At 47.3% G+C, this 18,802-nt stretch overlaps 1 protein-coding gene and 1 long non-coding RNA gene across 3 annotated transcripts; both read left to right on the top strand.

Annotated features, from left to right (window-relative positions):
* The first annotated feature begins 845 nt into the window (after positions 1–845).
* On the top strand, positions 846–8,914 carry LOC112239519 (ras-related protein Rab-33B). Of its 2 annotated transcripts, XM_042317344.1 has the most exons (4): positions 846–1,102; positions 6,929–6,964; positions 7,343–7,521; positions 8,350–8,914. In XM_042317344.1, the coding sequence occupies exons 1-4, from the start codon at positions 884–886 to the stop codon at positions 8,732–8,734; spliced, it is 819 nt and encodes a 272-aa protein (XP_042173278.1). In that variant the 5' UTR covers positions 846–883; the 3' UTR covers positions 8,735–8,914. The 2 variants fall into 2 exon arrangements, with proteins under 2 accessions (XP_042173278.1, XP_042173279.1); XM_042317345.1 differs by lacking the exon at positions 6,929–6,964 and having other exon boundaries at positions 859–1,102.
* Positions 3,702–5,976, top strand: LOC121845663. Its single transcript, XR_006082680.1, has 3 exons — positions 3,702–4,394; positions 4,456–5,052; positions 5,113–5,976. It is a non-coding gene; the product is annotated as an uncharacterized LOC121845663 (long non-coding RNA).
* Positions 8,915–18,802: the final 9,888 nt, after the last annotated feature.

The raw sequence follows: 18,802 nt of genomic DNA, 5'->3' as shown, positions 1-18,802 counted from the left end.
ACACAATTCAGTTGATGACCTGACATAAAGAGACATTGAGTTGATGTACTATCTATCAGATAAAGACACATTCTAGAAGTCTAGAGATAAAGAGAATATTGATGACATCTGTCATTGAGACATTCAGTTGATGTACCTGTCAGTCTGTCAGTCAGATAAAGAGACATTCAGTATCTTCATGGTTCTAGTCTGTCAGTAGATAAAGACACATTCAGTTGATGTACCTATTCAGTGATGTAGGCTATAAAGAGACATGTTGATGTACTAGAAGTCTGTCAGTCAGATAAAGAGACATTCAGTTGATGTACCTGTCAGTCTGTCAGTCAGATAAAGATCATTCATTGATGTACCTGTAGTCTGTCAGTCTAAAGACACATTCATATTGATGACATATTGGGGTGCTATCTAATGGTTCTAGAAGTCTAGAGACACAATATTGATGACATATTGAGGCTATCTATGGTTCTAGAAGTCTAGAGACACAATATTGATGACATATTGAGGCTATCTATGGTTATAGAAGTCTAGAGACACAATATTGAGACATATTGAGGCTATCTATGGTTATAGAAGTCTAGAGACACAATATTGATGACATAGCGTTCCATCTACAGCGAATAGATTCCCCCTTCTTCTCGCGAGATTTATTACCGTGCTGTCAGATACGTGGCCACGGGCCAAGAAGTTGCAGCAGGGGACTTTCTAAACTCTCCGCTCCTTCCACAGACAATGACAACCAGGGAGAGTTTATAGCATAGCCGGCGAGTTGCCATGAACTTTGCCAAGGGAGTTCTCTGTTTATATAACGTTAAAGATCTCGACATAACATATTGGCTTGTTGGGAGAGCCTGATCTCACTCTTTAATTTGAGTTTTTACGCAATATGGAATCATCCCTGGAGTTCTCAAACTCTTTCACCAGTGTGTCTTCGCCCTCCGCGCGGTGTCGGATCTTCAAGATCATCGTGATCGGAGACTCCGGTGTCGGTAAGACCTGTCTCACCTACCGGTTCTGTGCCGGTGAGTTCCTCGACCGAACCGAAGCCACCATCGGTGTCGATTTCCGTGAGAGATTGGTCGAGGTCGAAGGCGAGAAAATCAAGGTAAGAGAAGTATAAAGTTTAAACCGTTATTTCCAAATATTATGAACGAGTTGGGTCGTAATTAATTGGTGCATTACACAATTTAATGCACCAGAGAATCACTGCGTAAACAAGAAAATGTGCCTTATCATTTTTATGCTCACACATTTTGAGAAGGTGGTGTTGAGTTCTCTCAGACGGCACTCTCATTGCCTCGTAGTATGGGCATTTTTAAAAATAGATATTTGCACTTCGTAGGCGTTACTCGTTAAACATTTGTGTTTGCAGCTGAATCTGCGCCTACTATTGCGCATGAACAGCAAGCGGTCTGTGGTGTCAGCTTTGGTCTATCAATCTTAGTTAAGTTCCTTTTGAAATGTCGTTTTATTTGTACAGGACTAACAAACATGACTACTGTCAAATAAAATGTCATCTTATGTAAATGGTTATGTTTAGTTTTTGACCTAAACCAGTGTAGGATCCAAGTGTCTTTAAAGGCTCAGTTGAAAGGACTGACACAATAGTGTTTGTGTTGTTTGGCCTCTTGGATCAACAGTGACGGTTAAATAAGTATGAATACAATGAATGTCTTGTTAACTTGAAACTAGTGTGTTTCAGAGTTACATACATGCATATGTAACTCCCCCGGTTCTCATACAGCAGAACAAACCACATGTGTAATGCATTTATATGGTCATGACACATATGACAAAGGCTGTATCACAACCCCCCGCCTGTATCACAACCGGCGCTGATCGGGAGTCCGGTAGGGCAGCGCACAGTTGGCCCAGCGTCGTCCGGGTTTGACCAGTGTAGGCGATCATTGTAAATAAGAATTTGTTCTTTAACTGACTTTCGTAGTTAAAAAAAGGTTAAATAAAAACCTTTCACCTCAGCACACAACATTAGTCGGGTTATTTAATGTCGTGAAAAGTATTGTAACGTCCGTGATGGGCTAAATAATGTGATTTCTGTGTGTTTACGGAAACACAGGCATGAAAAGAGGATATTGGCCAACCCAATGCTCTCTTTATCGGAGCAGGGCAGACCACATGATAGAGGAAGCATGGCGGGTAACAAGACGTTGTTTTGTATCTGGGTTAAAGAGAGAGAGAGAGAGAGAGAGAGAGAGGAGGCCAGACATGGGGCAGAATACTTGTTTAAAATTTTACAAATACTAGATGTTTTAGGTTGCCGGCATGGTATTGTGTTTTCACTTTGGGGACTATCCAATTGGTTCCATTGTGCCAGGACAAATGAAATCAAGCATTACTCACCTGCAAGTATGTGACATAATGTATTTCTGCCTTTTGTCCTTTGTGTATTCTGGTTCTCTGACCTCTGACTGCTTCAAAACACATATCTCGTTTAGGGGCCAAAAGTCCTCCATGTATTTTATCTCAACATTCCACTGCCTTATGGGCTCTAGACGGCCTATGGAAACGGAGGTGGAAACGGAGGGGCAGAGCGTGGTATACGGTCCATGTATTTAATCTCCACTGCCTTAAGGGCTCTAGACGGCCTTGGGAAACGGAGGGGCAGAGCGTCGTATACGGTCCATGTATTTAATCTCCACTGCCTTATGGGCTCTAGACGGCCTACGGAAACGGAGGGGCAGAGCGTGGTATACGGTCCATGTATTTAATCTCCACTGCCTTAAGGGCTCTAGACGGCCTTGGGAAACGGAGGGGCAGAGCGTGGTATACGGTCCATGTATTTAATCTCCACTGCCTTAAGGGCTCTAGACGGCCTTGGGAAACGGAGGGGCAGAGCGTGGTATACGGTCCATGTATTTAATCTCCACTGCCTTAAGGGCTCTAGACGGCCTTGGGAAACGGAGGTGGAAACGGAGGGGCAGAGCGTGGTATACAGTCCATGTATTTAATCTCCACTGCCTTTAGGGCTCTAGACGGCCTATGGAAACGGAGGTGGAAACGGAGGGGCAGAGCGTGGTATACAGTCCATGTATTTAATCTCCACTGCCTTTATGGGCTCTAGACGGCCTTGGGAAACGGAGGGGCAGAGCGTGGTATACGGTCCATGTATTTAATCTCCACTGCCTTATGGGCTCTAGACGGCCTTGGGAAACGGAGGTGGAAACGGAGGGGCAGAGCGTGGTATACGGTCCATGTATTTAATCTCCACTGCCTTTAGGGCTCTAGACGGCCTTGGAAACGGAGGTGGAAACGGAGGGGCAGAGCGTGGTATACAGTCCATGTATTTAATCTCCACTGCCTTTATGGGCTCTAGACGGCCTTGGGAAACGGAGGTGGAAACGGAGGGGCAGAGCGTGGTATACGGTCCATGTATTTAATCTCCACTGCCTTATGGGCTCTAGACGGCCTTGGGAAACGGAGGTGGAAACGGAGGGGCAGAGCGTGGTATACGGTCCATGTATTTAATCTCCACTGCCTTTAGGGCTCTAGACGGCCTTGGGAAACGGAGGTGGAAACGGAGGGGCAGAGCGTCGGGTCTGGTCCAGAAACGCAGCGGGACAAAAGTATGTGATTGATGCTAAACTACACTCCGTTTACATCATAGGTTCAGCCCTTTAGAGCCCGGAGGTTACTATGAGACAGGGCTGACCTTCTGATTGGAGTTTACATCATAGGTGAGCCCTTTAGAGCCCGGAGGTTACTATGAGACAGGGCTGACCTTCTGATTGGAGTTTACATCATAGGTAGAGCCCTTTAGAGCCCGGAGGTTACTATGAGACAGGGCTGACCTTCTGATTGGAGTTTACATCATAGGTAGAGCCCTTTAGAGCCCGGAGGTTACTATGAGACAGGGCTGACCTTCTGATTGGAGTTTACATCATAGGTAGAGCCCTTTAGAGCCCGGAGGTTACTATGAGACAGGGCTGACCTTCTGATTGGAGTTTACATCATAGGTAGAGCCCTTTAGAGCCCGGAGGTTACTATGAGACAGGGCTGACCTTCTGATTGGAGTTTACATCATAGGTAGAGCCCTTTAGAGCACGGAGGTTACTATGAGACAGGGCTGAACTTCTGATTGGAGTTTACATCATAGGTAGAGCCCTTTAGAGCCCGGAGGTTACTATGAGACAGGGCTGACCTTCTGATTGGAGTTTACATCATAGGTTCAGCCCTTTAGAGCCCGGAGGTTACTATGAGACAGGGTTGACCTTCTGATTGGAGTTTACATCATAGGTAGAGCTCGGAGGTTACTATGAGACAGGGTTGACCTTCTGATTGGAGTTTACATCATAGGTAGAGCCCGGAGGTTACTATGAGACGGGGCTGACCTTCTGATTGGAGTTTACATCATAGGTAGAGCCCTTTAGAGCCCGGAGGTTACTATGAGACAGGGTTGACCTTCTGATTGGAGTTTACATCATAGGTAGAGACCCGGAGGTTACTATGAGACAGGGTTGACCTTCTGATTGGAGTTTACATCATAGGTAGAGCCCGGAGGTTACTATGAGACAGGGCTGACCTTCTGATTGGAGTTTACATCATAGGTAGAGCCCGGAGGTTACTATGAGACAGGGCTGACCTTCTGATTGGAGTTTACATCATAGGTAGAGCCCTTTAGAGCCCGGAGGTTACTATGAGACAGGGCTGACCTTCTGATTGGAGTTTACATCATAGGTAGAGCCCGGAGGTTACTATGAGACAGGGTTGACCTTCTGATTGGAGTTTACATCATAGGTAGAGCCCGGAGGTTACTATGAGACAGGGCTGACCTTCTGATTGGAGTTTACATCATAGGTAGAGCCCGGAGGTTACTATGAGACAGGGCTGACCTTCTGATTGGAGTTTACATCATAGGTAGAGCCCGGAGGTTACTATGAGACAGGGCTGACCTTCTGATTGGAGTTTACATCATAGGTAGAGCCCAGAGGTTACTATGAGACAGGGTTGACCTTCTGATTGGAGTTTACATCATAGGTAGAGCCCGGAGGTTACTATGAGACAGGGCTGACCTTCTGATTGGAGTTTACATCATAGGTAGAGCCCGGAGGTTACTATGAGACAGGGCTGACCTTCTGATTGGAGTTTACATCATAGGTAGAGCCCTTTAGAGCCCGGAGGTTACTATGAGACAGGGTTGACCTTCTGATTGGAGTTTACATCATAGGTAGAGCCCGGAGGTTACTATGAGACAGGGTTGACCTTCTGATTGGAGTTTACATCATAGGTAGAGCCCAGAGGTTACTATGAGACAGGGCTGACCTTCTGATTGGAGTTTACATCATAGGTTCAGCCCTTTAGAGCCCGGAGGTTACTATGAGACAGGGTTGACCTTCTGATTGGAGTTTACATCATAGGTAGAACCCAGAGGTTACTATGAGACAGGGTTGACCTTCTGATTGGAGTTTACATCATAGGTAGAGCCCGGAGGTTACTATGAGACAGGGCTGACCTTCTGATTGGAGTTTACATCATAGGTAGAGCCCGGAGGTTACTATGAGACAGGGCTGACCTTCTGATTGGAGTTTACATCATAGGTAGAGCCCGGAGGTTACTATGAGACAGGGTTGACATTCTGATTGGAGTTTACATCATAGGTTCAGCCCTTTAGAGCCCGGAGGTTACTATGAGACAGGGTTGACCTTCTGATTGGAGTTTACATCATAGGTAGAGCCCGGAGGTTACTATGAGACAGGGCTGACCTTCTGATTGGAGTTTACATCATAGGTAGAGCCCGGAGGTTACTATGAGACAGGGCTGACCTTCTGATTGGAGTTATCATGAGTGGTGGAGGAGGAATCATTATATTGACGTTGGTCTTCTATCTGGTGAGTCGATATGTTGATGGGAAGTAGAATAACATCATCTGCTGACTAACTGTGTGAGAGAGTTTATACAGCCGCCCTCTCTCTCTCCCACACCCTCCCGCCCTCTCTCACACGCTCCCCCACCCCTCTTTCCCACACCCTCTCTCCCACACCCTCCCGCCCTCTCTCACACGCTCCCCCACCCCTCTCTCCCCCCCCTCCCCCTCTCTCCCCCCCGCCCCCCTCTCTCCCGCCTGCCCTCTCTCTCCCACCCTGCCCTCTCTCTCCCACCCGCCCTCTCTCTCCCCCACCCGCCCTCTCTCTCCCCCCCGCCCTCTCTCTCTCCCCCCGCCCTCTCTCTCCCCCGCCCCCTCTCTCTCCCCCGCCCCCTCTCTCTCCCCCGCCCCCTCTCTCTCCCCCCGCCCCCTCTCTCTCCCCCCCGCCCTCTCTCTCTCTCCCCCGCCCTCTCTCCCTCTCTCTCTCCCCCCCGCCCTCTCTCTCTCTCCCCCCCCCTCTCTCTCTCCCCCCGCCCTCTCTCTCTCACCCCCCCCCCTCTCTCTCTCCCCCCCGCCCTCTCTCTCTCTCTCCCCCCCCCTCTCTCTCTCCCCCCCCCCCCCTCTCTCTCCCCCGCCCTCTCTCCCCAATCCTCTCTCCATCCGCCCTCTCTCTCCCCAGCCCTCTCCTCCCGCCCCCCTCTTTCCTCCCGCCCCTCTCTCTCCCACGTGATCCAGAACCTGGTAAGTGGTTGATGAGTGTCAGTTCATTAGTAGACAAAAGGGAGACGGACCTCCCCTCCTCGATAGCCTCCTTTTGGCGATGAAGCACAAGTGTTTTGAAATCTTCCACGCCCCCTTTAAATCAGCTATTGTTTTTATCAAAGGAGAAATTAATGCAAACATTTATTCTACTTATCCTTTTATCTTTAAAATATCTTGTACAACCATCTAAATTAGTCACAATATATATGTTTATGTTGGGATTCCACCCTCTAAACCTCATTAGCCGCTCTGTCGAGCGATTGGAGAAGTCTCATTTCATACAAGCTCATTCTCGTCCACTTTCCCTCCTCGCCGCCTCTCCTGTTTTAACTTGGACCTTTTTTAAAGGAGGACAGAGAGGATGGAGGAGAGAGGACGCAGGAGGTGAGCAAATTTAATTGAGAAAAGGCCCCTCTCTCTCTGTCTGCTTCCCCCTCTTTCGCCATCTCTAAAACCCCTTCTCTCACATGTAGAATAGTTTCACCCCCCAACCATCTCTCTCCTCACCCGTTCTCTCCCCCGCCCTCCATCTCTAAAACCCCTTCTCTCACATGTAGAATAGTTTCACCCCCAACCATCTCTCTCCCTCACCCTCTCTACTCCCGCTCCTCCATCTCTAAAACCCCTTCTCTCACATGTAGAATAGTTTCACCCCCCAACCATCTCTCTCCCTCACCCGTTCTACTCCCGCTCCTCCATCTCTAAAACCCCTTCTCTCACATGTAGAATAGTTTCACCCCCCAACCATCTCTCTCCCTCCAGCTCCAGCTATGGGACACGGCGGGCCAGGAGCGTTTCAGGAAGTCGATGGTCCAGCAGTACTATCGGAACGTTCATGCTGTTCTCTTCATCTACGACGTCACCAGACCAGACAGCTTCAGAGGCCTGCCAGCCTGGATAGAGGAGTGTAGAAGGTACTCACTGGGACAGGAGATAACCAGGTTAGTTATATACACACAACCTGGATAGAGGGGTGTAGAAGGTACTCACTGGGACAGGAGATAACCAGGTTAGTTATATACACACACAACCTGGATAGAGGGGTGTAGAAGATAACCAGGTTAGTTATATACACACACAACCTGGATAGAGGGGTGTAGACGGTACTCACTGGGACAGGAGATAACCAGGTTAGTTATATACACACACAACCTGGATAGAGGGGTGTAGAAGGTACTCACTGGGACAGGAGATAACCAGGTTAGTTATATATACACACAACCTGGATAGAGGGGTGGTTAGTTATAGATAGAGGGGTGTAGAAGGTACTCACTGGGACAGGTTAGTTATATACACACACAACCTGGATAGAGGGGTGTAGAAGGTACTCACTGGGACAGGAGATAACCAGGTTAGTTATATACACACACAACCTGGATAGAGGGGTGTAGAAGGTACTCACTGGGACAGGAGATAACCAGGTTAGTTATATACACACACAACCTGGATAGAGGGGTGTAGACGGTACTCACTGGGACAGGAGTTAACCAGGTTAGTCAGTCATATTAGAAGCCAATTCCATTTGTCCTTTTTTGTTAAATGGCCCCGTTTACACCTGATCAGTTCCACGTGGAGGCCCAGAGGAACTAGCTCTATCGCCAGGATCAGATTCAGAAAAGCTGCATCGTGTCAGCATTGGGCAGCTGTGTTACACACACCTCAACCAACACAGTAAACACATGGTTTTGAATACTCTGTAGTGGCCAACATTGCCTTTTCGGTTGTAACCTATTATGTTTTAAACTCTCCATATGTCTCCCCCTCTGCAGGTTCCTCGTGGGCAACAAGAGCGACCTCCGTGACACCTGCAGCTGTGACCCCCGCTCCATCAAGGTCGAAGGTCAGGTGACACGGGATCAGGCCCAGAAGTTTGCAGTTGCCCACGGGATGATTCTGTTTGAAACGTCTGCTAAAAGCCTCCCTGGAGGAGGAGGAGGAGGAGGAGGAGAACCAGGAGGGGGGCATCAGGACAGCGTGGAGGATGTGTTCATGGCCCTGGCCTCCAGGCTGAAGAGACAGACCAGACCTCCTCCCCCGGTTCTCAACAACACAGGAGTGTCTGGGTCCTATTGTGGGTCCTATACAGGGACATCTTCTTTCAGACTGCCAGCCAAGAAGAACCCTCAGAAAGACTTCTGGACATGCACCTGTTGAGAGAGGCAGGGTGAGAAGAGGGATGGAACATGGGATGGAGGGAGGGGGAACAGGGGAATTTAGGGTGCCCACCAAGAACTCAGAGAAAGACTTCTGGACATATACCTGAAGGAAGGAAGGAAGGAAGGAAGGAAGGAAGGAAGGAAGGAAGGAAGGAAGGAAGGAAGGAAGAGAGGGAGAGGGGGAAGTCCTCTCTGATCAAGCATCTATATCAGTGGAGGCTGGTGAGGGGAGGATGGCTCATAATAATGGCTGGAATGGAATGGTATCAAACACGTGCTCGATCCCATTCCATTTACTCCATTCAGCAGCCTCCACTGATCTATAGCCTGCTCTCAGATCTGTTGTCTCCTTCTATAGCCTGCTCTCAGATCTGTTGTCTCCTTTTATAGCCTGCTCTCAGATCTGTTGTCTCCTTTTATAGCCTGCTCTCAGATCTGTTGTCTCCTTTTATAGCCTGCTCTCAGATCTGTTGTCTCCTTCTATAGCCTGCTCTCAGATCTGTTGTCTCCTTCTATAGCCTGCTCTCAGATCTGTTGTCTCCTTCTATAGCCTGCTCTCAGATCTGTTGTCTCCTTCTATAGCCTGCTCTCAGATCTGTTGTCTCCTTCTATAGCCTGCTCTCAGATCTGTTGTCTCCTTCTATAGCCTGCTCTCAGATCTGTTGTCTCCTTCTATAGCCTGCTCTCAGATCTGTTGTCTCCTTCTATAGCCTGCTCTCAGATCTGTTGTCTCCTTCTATAGCCTGCTCTCAGATCTGTTGTCTCCTTCTATAGCCTGCTCTCAGATCTGTTGTCTCCTTCTATAGCCTGCTCTCAGATCTGTTGTCTCCTTCTATAGCCTGCTCTCAGATCTGTTGTCTCCTTCTATAGCCTGCTCTCAGATCTGTTGTCTCCTTCTATAGCCTGCTCTCAGATCTGTTGTCTCCTTCTATAGCCTGCTCTCAGATCTGTTGTCTCCTTCTATAGCCTGCTCTCAGATCTGTTGTCTCCTTCTATAGCCTGCTCTCAGATCTGTTGTCTCCTTCTATAGCCTGATCTCACATCTGTTGTCTCCTTCTATAGCCTGATCTCAGATCTGTTGTCTCCTTCTATAGCCTGCTCTCAGATCTGTTGTCTCCTTCTATAGCCTGCTCTCAGATCTGTTGTCTCCTTCTATAGCCTGCTCTCAGATCTGTTGTCTCCTTCTATAGCCTGCTCTCAGATCTGTTGTCTCCTTCTATAGCCTGCTCTCAGATCTGTTGTCTCCTTCTATAGCCTGCTCTCAGATCTGTTGTAACCAAAGGGTCGTTCTACTAATTCGGTGCCTTTTGAAAACGTTTTGACTTCACCTCATTTTAACATTCTGTCATAAAGAGGACATGTTGAACTTCATTAAGTTTCCCCATCTCAACAGGTTAAAGACGGAAATTACTATAGCAAGTGCCAAATAATGTAACGGGGTTGACCGTAACGGGGTGGGGTTGACCCTAATCAGGGTTGACCGTAACGGGGTTGACCCTAATCGGGGTTGACCCTAATCGGGGTTGACCCTAATCGGGTTGACCCTAATCGGGGTTGACCGTAACGGGGTTGACCGTAACGGGGTTGACCGTAACCGGGGTTGACCCTAATCGGGGTTGTCTGTAACAGGGTTGACCGTAACGGGGTTGACGATGTCATCTTAAATCAGCCATGAATCCCCTTGTGACAGGGGGAATGGAAGCTTGTTACTGTATGTGCAACAGGCTTCCCAAAACATTTTAATTGTTAAAACATTTTTAGACTGTCTGTCTGTTGGTAAAAGGGTTGACTTGTTACGCTCGACCCGCTCAGTTTTACTCCACAAAACACCAGAAAATGGCCAGAAAGAATAGAACCAGCTCACCTGTTTTGACATTATGATTTGACTACTAGATGTTCAATGTCTCTTTGGGAAGAAATATTTAAAATGGGAATATTTTCACCAAATTAAAATGAGAGTTCAATTCACTTAACAGGGTTAACCTTAAAACTGAGGGACTGAATCACTAATCACAATAAAATAACGAGGGCTTTACAATGATGGAGAAATGTTGGGATGAAGGGGGTTTAATCTTCTTAGAAGTCGGAGAGGGTGCACGGAGGGACATTTCAAAATGCCGAAGTCTATTCCTATTAAATCAGATTTATTGAATTCTCCATGTGGTCTATATTAAATGGCACTACATTTAATATAACAGGCTTTTTAAAATTCAATATTGGTGCTCAATTTATACCTGAAATATCAAAGGGAACCCCTCATTTCGTGGAATGACCCCAAAAAACAGTGGAAACTCTTGGATACACTCCCCTGGAAGTACCGCATAAATGTAACTGTCTGAAGCTTGTGCAGTGGGTCGTCTTTTATGTGTCTCGATCTGTCCATCTTTGCGTTATGGTCATTGTAGAGCAGGAAAGATATGACTGGACATTTCCATTCATGATGTGTGTAAATGTTTTCCATATTCAATAAAATAATCAATGTTCCTCAAAGTTGGAATCAATAGTACTACTCTTTGAACTGAAGTGTGTTTTTATATTGTTCATCCCATCAATAGTACTACTCTTTGAACTGAAGTGTGTTTTTATATTGTTCATCCCATTGGCAGTTTGTCTGATTTTTCACAGGGATCTAATGCAGGTCTGTAATAGTTTTCAGTGTTCATTTTGAAGTTAGTTTACTTGAAAAACGATTTACTACAGCAGAGCAGGACTAGAACACGTTCAATATGTTTCTTGATCTCTGGATGAGAAGGAGACAATCGCTGCCCCGGGATATCAACTGTGAAAAGGTTACACTTCACAACCGATTTACTCCCTGGAAACACTCCCTTTTCCATGGTTACTGTGGTAGAGGGACTACACGGGAGGAGTGGTGTGCTGGTCATGCAGGTGTCTGGTGCAGGAGTGTGGGCGGTTGAGAATGGTGTGTGTGACTGAGGCTGTCACATGACCCTTCTTCTGCTCAGTTCAGCAGACAACACACATGCCACTAACAGCTGTGTGTGTGTGTGTGTGTGTGTGTGTGTGTGGCACGACAGTATGGTGCAACATTCATCGGTTAGCTGACAGAGGTCCTTCTCGGTTTTCTCTCTCCTTTCACAGACTTCCTGAACTGACTGAATCAGAACAAGTGGAAGGTCCCTCCTGGTTGCCTTTAAGCACTGGTCTCAGGTCAGGGAGTTGATAAAGCGTCTCAGAGTAGGACGGCTTATCTAGGATCAGGTCCCATGTCAACTCATTACCATCGACTTGACTCATAATGGTTCATTTGGGGTGAGTTAAATCTGATCCTAGATCTGCATTATATCTGTGTTTTATAAACCTACCTCTATTGTTTATAGCTCTTTTTACAAACGCAAAATAATGACCTCTATCGCAAATCAGTTGGAGTCCAGGAGTTTATTTCATTGATACCACGTCTAGGGTGAGAGGCAAGCAAGGAGGAACTTCCTGTCAGGAACTTCCTGTCATGTCTAGGTTGACAGGCCAGCAAGGAGGAACTTCCTGTCAGGTCTAGGGTGACAGGCCAGCAAGGAGGAACTTCCTGTCAGGAACTTCCTGTCAGGTCTAGGGTGACAGGCCAGCAAGGAGGAACTTCCTGTCAGGTCTAGGGTGACAGGCCAGCAAGGAGGAACTTCCTGTCAGGAACTTCCTGTCAGGTCTAGGTCAGGCCAGCAAGGAGGAACTTCCTGTCAGGTCTAGGGTGACAGGCCAGCAAGGAGGAACTCGGGGAGGAACCAGATTCTAGATGAAGATCCTAATATAACCTATAGGTGGTAACACTGAACCCCCTAGATTCAATATAGATGAAGATCCAATATATTGATCAGTACAACCTGTACCTGGTAACACCTGAGTCAATATAGATAACCTATAGATGGTAACACTGAGTTATATAACCCCTAAGATGGTATCACTGAGTTATATCAACCTATAGATGGTAACACTGAGTTATATAACCTATAGATGGTAACACTGTTATATCAACCTAAAATCACTGTGTCTCACTATGGTCAAACCTCACTACAATCACTATGCCTCACTATGGTCGATACAATCACTATGTCTCACTACAATCACTATGTCTCACTGTGGTCGATACAATCACTATGTCTCACTGTGGTCGATACAATCACTATGTCTCACTATGGTCGATACAATCACTATGCCTCACTGTGGTCGATACAATCACTATGTCTCACTGTGGTCGATACAATCACTATGCCTCACTGTGGTCGATACAATCACTATGTCTCACTATGGTCGATACAATCACTATGTCTCACTAGGTCGATTCACTACCCTCAGGTCATACAATCACTACATATACACAGACAGCATACACACTATGACATATACACAGACATGGTATACAATCAGACATAAACACAGACAGTATACACTAGATATATACACAGACATATACACAGACAGTATACACAGACATATACACAGACAGTATACACAGACATATACACAGACATATACACAGACACTGGTCATACACAGACATATACACAGACATATACACAGACATACATATACACAGATATACACAGACATATACACAGACATATACACAGACATATACACAGACATATACACAGACATACACAGACAGCATACACAGACAGCATACACAGACATATACACAGACATATACACAGTCAGCATACACAGACATATACACAGACAGCATACACAGACATATACCCAGTCAGCATACACAGACATATACACAGACATATACACAGACATATCCACAGTCAGCATATCGTTTGATGATCGACACACAAACACAGTCCTGGATGTTATCCTCTGACTCTGGACCGTTTTATCTCCACATCTCTTCATTCAAAGACTCAATCATGGACACTCTTACTGACGGTTGTGGCTGCTTCATGTGATGTATTGTTGTCTCTACCTTCTTGCCCTTTGTGTTGTTTTCTGTGCCCAATATTTGTACCATGTTTTTCACATGTACCATGTTTTGTGTTGCTACCATGTTGTGTTGTTGTCATGTTGCTACCATGTTGTGTTGCTACCATGTTGTTGTCATGTTGTGTTGCTACCATGTTGTGTTGTTGTTGTCATGTTGTGTTGCTACCATGTTGTCATGTTGCTACTGTCATGTTGTGTTGCTACCATGTTGTATTGCTACCATGTTGCTACCATGTTGTGTTGCTACCATGTTGTCATGTTGTGTTGTTGTGTTGCTACCATGTTGTTGTCATGTTGTGTTGCTACCATGTTGCTACCATGTTGTGTTTACATGTTGTGTCATGTTGCTACCATGTTGTGTTGTCATGTTGTTGCTACCATGTTGTTGTCATGTTGTGTTGCTACCATGCTATGTAATGTATGTGTTGTCTTAGGTCTCTCTTTATGTAATGTTGTGATGTGTGTTTTGTCCTATATTTATAATTTGAATCCCAGCCCCCTCATACACAGACCCGACATATACACAGACATATCCACAGTCAGGAGGACTTTTGCCTTCCGGTAGGCCGTCATTGTAAATAAAAAATGTGTTCTTAACTGAATAAAATAAATAAAAAGATTGCAAAATGTTAATTTCCAGGAATGAGATGTTCCTGTTTGTCATGCTCTGTTGAGAAGGAGATGACATTCCTGTCTAAATGTCTGCTGTTGGACGTGGTGCTCTGCCGTATTCAGAGCCTGAGGGAAGAGGGACCCATTCTAATACGTTAGCATCCTTCCTCCTTTCCTTCCTCTCTCTTGATGATAGGGACATGGAGCCTGAGGGAAGGGAAGAGGAGGGACCTGCAGCTCAAGACCCATTCTAATACTGTTAATTTCATCCTTCCTCCTTTCCTTCCTCTCTTCTTGATGATAGGGACATAGCCTGAGGGAAGAGGGACCCATTCTAATACTGTTAGCATCCTTCCTCCTTTCCTTCCTCTCTTCTTGATGATAGGGACATAGAGCTGAGGGAAGAGGGACCCATTCTAATATGTTATGCATCCTTCATCCTTTCCTTCCTCTCTTCTTGATGATGGGGACATAGAGTCTGAGGGAAGAGGGACCCATTCTAATACATTCCTGTTAAATGCATCCTTCCTCCTTTCCTTCCTCTCTTCTTGATGATAGGGACATAGAGTCTGAGGGAAGAGGGACCCATTCTAATATGTTATGCATCCTTCATCCTTTCCTTCCTCTCTTCTTGATGATAGGGACATAGAGTCTGAGGGAAGAGGGACCCATTCTAATACTGTTAGCATCCTTCCTCCTTTCCTTCCTCTCTCCTTGATGATAGGGACATAGAGTCTGAGGGAAGGGAAGAGGAAGGACCAGTAGCAGCAGAAGTAGCAGCAGCACTGTAGCCTGGTCCCAGATCTGTTTGTGTGTTGTCTTGCCAACTCCTATGGTCATTGTCATGTAGGATTTGACAAGACAGCCAAACAGATCTGGGACCAGCAGATAATCATGCCCTGTTCTGTTCTAATACTGGTCAATAATCACTGACCTGTGGCTGGATAAGTGGAAGCTAGGTTAGGATTGCTTTGACTCTCACCAATCCATCCTTGGCAGATCAATGGGGAATCTGGGGAAGAGAGGAGGGGAAGGAGGAGGAGAGGAGGGGAGGGAGGAGGGGAGAGGAGGGGAAGGGGGAGAGGAAGTGAGGACAGTGGGATGAGAGGAGGGTAAGGGAGGAGAGTGGGAGAGGGGGAGGAGAGGGGCAGAAGGGAGGAGAGGGGCAGAAGGGAGGAGAGGGGCAGAAGGGAGGAAAGGATTCATGTTTTAAATCAATGGAAAGAGGGCTGGTCATTGTAATATCCCTGGCAAGAACAGAATAGTTCAAATATAATTATTTACAAGTGGCACCAACCAAAACAGACAACAACCATCCTGGGATTATTGAAATAACATAGCATGATGGTAGCATGACAAGGGTGTCATTTAAAAACTACAGAATTCCACATGAAAAAAACTACAAATTCCACAAATCTATAGGCTACAAAAGGGGATGTGTGATGGCATGGGTCCGTATGTTAAGTCTGATAGGGTGCCTTGTGCAAGTCATCTGCTCTGACTCATGTGCAGCACTGATGAGTTTAAATTCATGTGTGTCTCAGAGCAGACAGGATGTATTGTACGAGGTCTTAGTGTTTGTATAGGGTGAAACAGATGGGGTATCGGGGGTGTTTGTGATGTTCCTCTGGGTACCAGCTCATGTGGGAGTAGAGGGGAAAGAGGATATTATTGCCAAGCAGGCTCTTAAACATCCTAATGTTGAGATGGAATTGTCCATCAGTAAAGCAGAAGCCAAGGGGTTAATAATAACAGTGGTTTAAAACAAATGGTCAGAGTTGTGGAACAGGGAGAGTAAGGGAAGACCCCTGTATAAGATCAAGGAACAGGGAGACAAGGGGAAGACCCCTGTATAAGATCAAGGAACGGGGAGAGAGAAGGGAAGACCCCTGTATAAGATCAAGGAACAGGGAGACAAGGGGAAGACCCCTGTATAAGATCCAGGGAGAGAGAGACAAGGGGAAGACCCCTGTATAAGATCCAGGGAGAGAGAAGACCCCTGTATAAGATCCAGGGAAGACCCTGTATAAGATCCAGGGAGAGAGAAAGGGAAGACCCCTGTATAAGATCCAGGGAGAGAAGGGAAGACCCCTGTAAAGACCCCCCTGTATAAGATCCAGGGAGAGAGAAGGGATCCAGGAACAGAAGACCCCTGTATAAGATCCAGGGAGAGAGAAGGGAAGACCCTGTATAAGATCCAGGGAGAGAGAAGAGGAAGACCCCCTGTATAAGATCCAGGGAGAGAAGGGAAGACCCCTGTATAAGATCCAGGGAGAGAGAGAAGGGAAGACCCCTGTATAAGATCCAGGGAGAGAGAAGAGAAGACCCCTGTATAAGATCCAGGGAGAGAAGGGAAGACCCCTGTATAAGATCCAGGAACGGGGAGAGAAGAGAAGACCCCTGTATAAGATCCAGGAACAGAAGGGAAGACCCCTGTATAAGATCCAGGAACGGGTGGTGGGCAGGGAGAGAGAAGGGAAGAAAGTGTAGTCACAAGGTTGAGACTGGAACACACAAGGTTGAGACTGGGACACACAAGGCTGAGACTGGGAAACACAAGGCTGTGACTGGGACACACAAGGCTGAGACTGGGAAACACAAGGCTGAGACTGGGAAACACAAGGCTGAGACTGGGACGCACAAGGCTGAGACTGGGACACACAAGGCTGAGACTGGGACACACAAGGCTGTGACTGGGAAACACAAGGCTGAGACTGGGACACACAAGGCTGAGACTGGGACACACAAGGCTGAGACTGGGAAACACAAGGCTGAGACTGGGACACACAAGGCTGAGACTGGGAGGTGTGATCAGTGTCAGTAGGAGATGGAGACAGTGGAACACGTTCTATTTCAGTGCCAGAAATATGTGAGAGAAAGGGAGCACATTATTAGATTTGAGGATTAATGGGCTTGAAGAGCCAGGATTAAGTGAACTTCTGGGGAAATCTTCAGGGAAGTAATATTTAATGATGTATTTAGTTTCCTTAGTTTAGGGAGACCAGATTATTGGGTAGGATTTAGACCTTCACTGTCTCTGGTCCACACTCCAGTCCAGTTGGTGGCAGTAATGCACCTTAAAAGTTGGTTGCCAAACGCCATATAAAATCCACAGAAGAAGAAGGAGGATGAAGAGGTGTCTTGCGCATGCTGATCCTTGGCCCACAGAAAGAAAGACACAAGAAAGGCAAATAGCGCTCCATTTCTTTTACACATTTTTTTGCTGGTATGTGACTGTGACAGTCCCAATAGGTCTGAAAGTCACAGCCTGTCACGAGTTCAGGGTGAATTCGGGAAAGAACGGGACATCATATAAACAGGGACATCTTAATCCTGACGCGTTTATTTCTTGGTTTGACAAGAGAAAATCTAAGATATTGTTACTAAACCATTACAGTGAAACCACATGATCAAAATCACATTACTTGATTGGTGTGACATCATAAGGGCACAAGGCGAGACCCAGACCCAGACCCGGACCCAGACACAGACCCAGGAGGCAGACACAGACAGAGACCCAGACAGACCCAGACCCAGACACGACACAGACCCAGAGGCAGATGGTTTGAGTCTTGATATTTATTAAACAATCCAAAAGGGACAGGCAAAAGGTCAAAATCAGTTCAGAGTCCAGGAGGTACAGAGTGGCAGGCAGAATGGTCAGGCAGGCAGAATGGGGGCAGGCAGAATGGGAAGGCAGAATGGGAAGGCAGGCAGATGGGAAGGCAGGGTCAGGCAGGCTCAATGGGGGCAGGCAGAATGGGAAGGCAGAATGGGAAGGCAGGCTCAGGGGAAGGCAGAATGGGAAGGCAGGCAGAATGGGGAGGCAGAATGGGGGGCAGGCAGAATGGTCAGGCAGGCTGGGAAGGGCAGGCAGAATGGTCAGGCAGGCTCGAGGGCAGGGCAGGCAGAATGGTCAGGCAGGCTCGAGGTCAGGGCAGGCAGAATGGTCAGGCAGGCTCGAGGTCAGGGCAGGCAGAATGGGAAGGCAGGCTCGGGGTCAGGGCAGCAGAATGGTCAGGCAGGCTCTCGAGGTCAGGGCAGGCAGAATGGTCAGGCAGGCTCGAGGGCAGGGCAGGCAGGGTCAGGCAGGCTCAAGGGCAGGGCAGGCAGAATGGTCAGGCAGGCAGAATGGGAAGGCAGGCAGAATGGGAAGGCAGGCAGAATGGTCAGAAGGCAGGCAGAATGGTCAGGCAGGCTGGGGCAGGGGAGGCAGAATGGGTCAGGCAGGCTTGAGGTCAGGGCAGGCAGAATGGTCAGGCAGGCAGAATGGGTCAGGCAGGCTCAAGGTCAGGGCAGGCAGAATGGGCAGGCAGGCTCGAGGTCAGGGCAGGCAGAATGGGGAGGGAGGCAGAATGGTCAGGCAGGCTCAATGGTCAGGGCAGGCAGGATGGTCAGGCAGGCTCGAGGTCAGGGCAGGCAGTTACGGAGTCCAGAAAACAGGCAAGGGTCAAAAACCGGGAGGACTAGCAAAAGAGAATAGAAGCAGGAGTACGGGAAAATACACTGGTTG

The sequence above is a fragment of the Oncorhynchus tshawytscha genome, unplaced genomic scaffold (genome assembly GCF_018296145.1).
Source record: "Oncorhynchus tshawytscha isolate Ot180627B unplaced genomic scaffold, Otsh_v2.0 Un_contig_1859_pilon_pilon, whole genome shotgun sequence".
Taxonomy (NCBI): domain Eukaryota; kingdom Metazoa; phylum Chordata; class Actinopteri; order Salmoniformes; family Salmonidae; genus Oncorhynchus; species Oncorhynchus tshawytscha.
This window is presented reverse-complemented; position numbering and strand designations above follow the sequence as displayed.